The 3891-nt window shown below is 44.9% G+C and overlaps 1 protein-coding gene across 1 annotated transcript; it reads left to right on the top strand.

The window, feature by feature from the left end:
* The first annotated feature begins 1851 nt into the window (after window positions 1-1851).
* LOC128831601 (claw keratin-like) lies at window positions 1852-3687 on the top strand. Its single transcript, XM_054018191.1, has 2 exons — window positions 1852-1942; window positions 3064-3687. The coding sequence occupies exon 2, from the start codon at window positions 3085-3087 to the stop codon at window positions 3685-3687; it is 603 nt and encodes a 200-aa protein (XP_053874166.1). The 5' UTR covers window positions 1852-1942; window positions 3064-3084.
* Window positions 3688-3891: the final 204 nt, after the last annotated feature.

The raw sequence follows: 3891 nt of genomic DNA, 5'->3' as shown, positions 1-3891 counted from the left end.
CCAAGGATGCAAAAAATTTTTAACCAGACTTGTTACTAATCTTGTCTTGTAACACAATGTAACACGGATCAACCTAGACCTCAGCCTGTGGTCAGAAGTATTGGGTTGTATTTCTGTTTCTGCAACTGACCCCCATAAGACCTTCACCTCAACATGCCTCTTTTTTAGGCCTATCAAACGTAAAGAGTAAGGATGTTAAGACTGGAAGTTCTTCATTGTCCTTAGACCTCAAGATTTCAAAGCGCCTCAAAAACACTCGCTGGTGTTTGACACATGCAAAAGGTTGTAGTCAATACATTGTTGTGACGATTAGATGCCTCTGCACTGAGTCGTATAGTCATCGTCAACAAAATGGAGGCCAAGGTCTCTCGTGTCATTCCCTTCATCGGGTCATGATTTAAGGCCACACAATTTGGGGTTATTTCATTTTCATTCATATGTAGTTTTGAATATGATATTTCCTAAAAACCGTGCAGGGTAGAATGGCCCAGGCCAGTTGCTAGCAGCTTCAAGGAGCTGACCGATAAGCAGTGCCCTAGCTCTGAAGTGGTGATCAGACCCTCACCGGTTCTTGTGACCCTCCCAGGACCAATTCTCCACAATTTCCCTCCTCAGACCCAAGTGGGAGCATAGGACCCCTGTGGTCAGAGCCGGTTTTGGGGGTTTATTGGATTTTTGATAGATTTTTTTATTGGAAAATGAAGGTGCTCTCCTGGTGTACATCAGCTTGCTTGCTTCACCTTCAAAGTGGCGGAGGACCTTAAAATCAAAGCAAGACCCTTCTGCCCTCTTCCCTGCATATGTAACCCACTCTTGGGGATATTTTTCACATGTTACACAACATTCTGGTTCAGGCAGGAATGTTTTCTCCGAGATGCCCTATGGCTGGTAAGACATTATGTCAAATCTCATCCCCCAGCCATCTCCTCCATCACCAAGAATGTCACATTTTCCCCTCTCCTGGGTTTCTTGCTGGGCTCAGTCAGCTGCATTGTCTTGCAAGATCTCAGTTCCTTGGCTGCTCATGGATGGAGAGATGGTTTCTGGTAGAGCAGAGGTACCAAGACTTAACTTAAAATCTTTTTGTAAAAGAGCACTGCTTCCTTTCTCTCTGTGCCATCCCTCCCCTCAACCCCTGAGCAAATCTGCTCTAGGCAGCCCTTTGAGACAGCATTGGTGACCCAAGGGGAGGTCCAATGTTAGGTCAAGTTTTACTCACCATAGGTAAGATTCACCTCTGGGCAGATGGCCATCACAAAGGCCAATTCTCCACTTAAGTTCCTGCTAAGACCGAGTTTGAAAGTTTAAAATGGGACTAACATTGTTCATAGGTATTGTAGTATCCCCCTGCCAAGGGGTGAATTTCAGTCTTAAAGTCTTGACAGGAAACATACTGGATGATTCCCATTGATTTCAAAGGGAATTGGATCTGACCTGCTGGGAATGTAGGTGCTTAGAATGGAGAAAAATGGCTCCCTGCTTCCTACCATGTTTAGAATGAACTGCCTCATGCCCCTAATCACGCCCAGCACGAATTGAAAGGACCAAACTGGATTCCTTAAATGACACCCACCTGTTCTACTGATGCTTCTCAGGATCACCTTGACAGTCATTCTCATTGCAGAACCTGTAAAGTCAGTAAAATGACAAAAGAAATGCAGTTGGCCTGTACAATTTAAAGATGAAAGACACCTGAAGAGTGCAACGTGCATGTCACGCCCTCTGAGGCTGAGATTAGCCCAGTAATCACCAACAGTGAGGAAAACAGCTCCATCCAAAGAAGGATTTAGCAAGGCAATCAAGTTTGTTTGGTCACTAATTAGGACCTCCTCCACAAACAGCGTGGCAGATCCTCCAGGCTGTCCTAGGAACTGTATAAAAGTGCTCTCGACTCTGCACTCTTCTAAACACTTCTGTGGACTTCATCTCCTTAGTGAACTCGGTAAGTCCAATTCAACTCAATCTCTTTCTAACCCCAGAGATTTCACAGTCGGGCCTCTTTTCATTTCAGGTGGAATCTTGCATGTACTCACTGTGATTTTTACTTATTTATTAATTACTTTTATGCTTATATATATATATATATCAATTGATAAAATTAATTATAAAATTATTTTTATTTTATTTATTTATTTGTATCTATAATGTGTCATTATTAAGTGACAGGATATGGCGGATTCATGATTTGAAGCTAAATGAGGGATTTTAAGAACAACATATACAATCCCATTAACTAGAGAAAGAATTAGGGTATTTAAACTTTAAAAAGTCCCTTAGCCACCTCTCACTTAGCTAGATTAGGAAGAACCTTTCCCAGGTTAGTCCACAAAGGGCCACTTCAGTGCTCATCTATTTTATTCTAAAGCAGCTGTTACTCCTCACTATTGGAGACATGAGAATGGATGAAGCTAAGAAGCGCTGTGTTCTAGTCAAGCAATTCCTATGTTCTCCTGAGCAGAAATACCCATTGAAGGTGCTTATCCTCCGATGGTGTAATTTCATGTCGCACCATGGAAGTCAGTGGACCTGAACCCATTTTTTCCCAGCTGAGGAGTTTGTCATTACTGATTTGTTAGGAGAAAAGCAAAGTTTCTGTTTATTCATCAGCAAGTTTCGGTGACTCCCAAAGTTTGGAAAACGAAAGAGTCACAGGGTGGTAGCAGACTCAACTGGTTTGCATGCAGAGGTTAAATCCTCAAACAAAAGGAAGTGATTACCATGATCCCAGCCATGTTCTCTTTGAGAAATGTCTAAAATGGTCCCAGAATCCCAGGTGTCCATCGTGGAAATAGTTACACTTATTCTAGTCGGTGTTTTTCAGACAAAGTCATTGAGAGGGGATCAAGGGGCCGGTTGGGAGGGAAGTTTACTGCGAGTGGAGAAGAGGTGTAGAAAGAGAAAATAGTGACAACTACATGACCACACAAAAAGAAACTAAGTCCACTTCTTCCCTCTCTTTCGGGCCCCATGCAGGCCTCAATACAATTGTAACTGAGCTTTGAAGCCTTTCTTCCACCAGTCCTTGTACCTTGTCTTATCTGTAGTCCCTGTTGTGTGTTTCAGGTTTACCTCCATCCCAGAAAGATGACTTTCTCCAGCCTGTGGTATCCAGAATGCGGGGTGGCCCGACCCAGTCCAGTCACTGGCAGCTCCAACGAGCCGTGCGTTAGGCAGTGCCCTGACTCCGAAGTGGTGATCAGACCCTCACCGGTTGTTGTGACCCTCCCCGGACCAATTCTCAGCAATTTCCCTCAACAGAGCGAAGTGGCAGCTGTAGGAGCACCTGTGGTCGGAGCCGGTTTCGGAGGCTCATATGGTTTGGGGGGATTGTACGGCTATGGAGGCAATTACGGAGGATTGTATGGTTTAGGGAGATTAGGTGGTTACGGCGGCCGTTACGGTTATGGGGGATTCTTGGGCAATGGGGGATACTGTGGTTACCCAGGTCTTTATGGTTATGGGGGATTATGGGGAAATGGGGGACACTGCGGTTACCCGGGCCTTTACGGTTATGGGGGATTATGGGGAAATGGGGGACACTGCGGTTACCCTGGCCTTTACGGTTATGGGGGATTATGGGGATATAGGGGACACTGCGGCTACCCAGGCCTTTATGGTTATGGGGGATTAAGTGGTTCTGGGGTATCTTGCCATAGGTACCTCAGTGGAAGCAGTGGGCTATGTTAAACCCACTAGAACTATTCATGGAAGAAGGAAGAACCAGGAAATGAACAGCAAGATACAGATTCACCCCTGATCTTTTGGGCATGGCTTTCAGAAGTGCTGTGCGAACATGGCTCCAGTTGAACTCTGTGGGAGTTGTGTGTGCGCAGCACCTTGGTCTGATAGCCATGCTGCATTTCTACTGTTACGCTTTATTACTCTTTCTGC

The sequence above is a fragment of the Malaclemys terrapin genome, chromosome 1, assembly GCF_027887155.1.
Source record: "Malaclemys terrapin pileata isolate rMalTer1 chromosome 1, rMalTer1.hap1, whole genome shotgun sequence".
In the NCBI taxonomy this organism is placed as follows: domain Eukaryota; kingdom Metazoa; phylum Chordata; order Testudines; family Emydidae; genus Malaclemys; species Malaclemys terrapin.
Note: the sequence above shows the minus strand (reverse complement) of the source record. Positions and strands in the feature narration are given on the sequence as shown.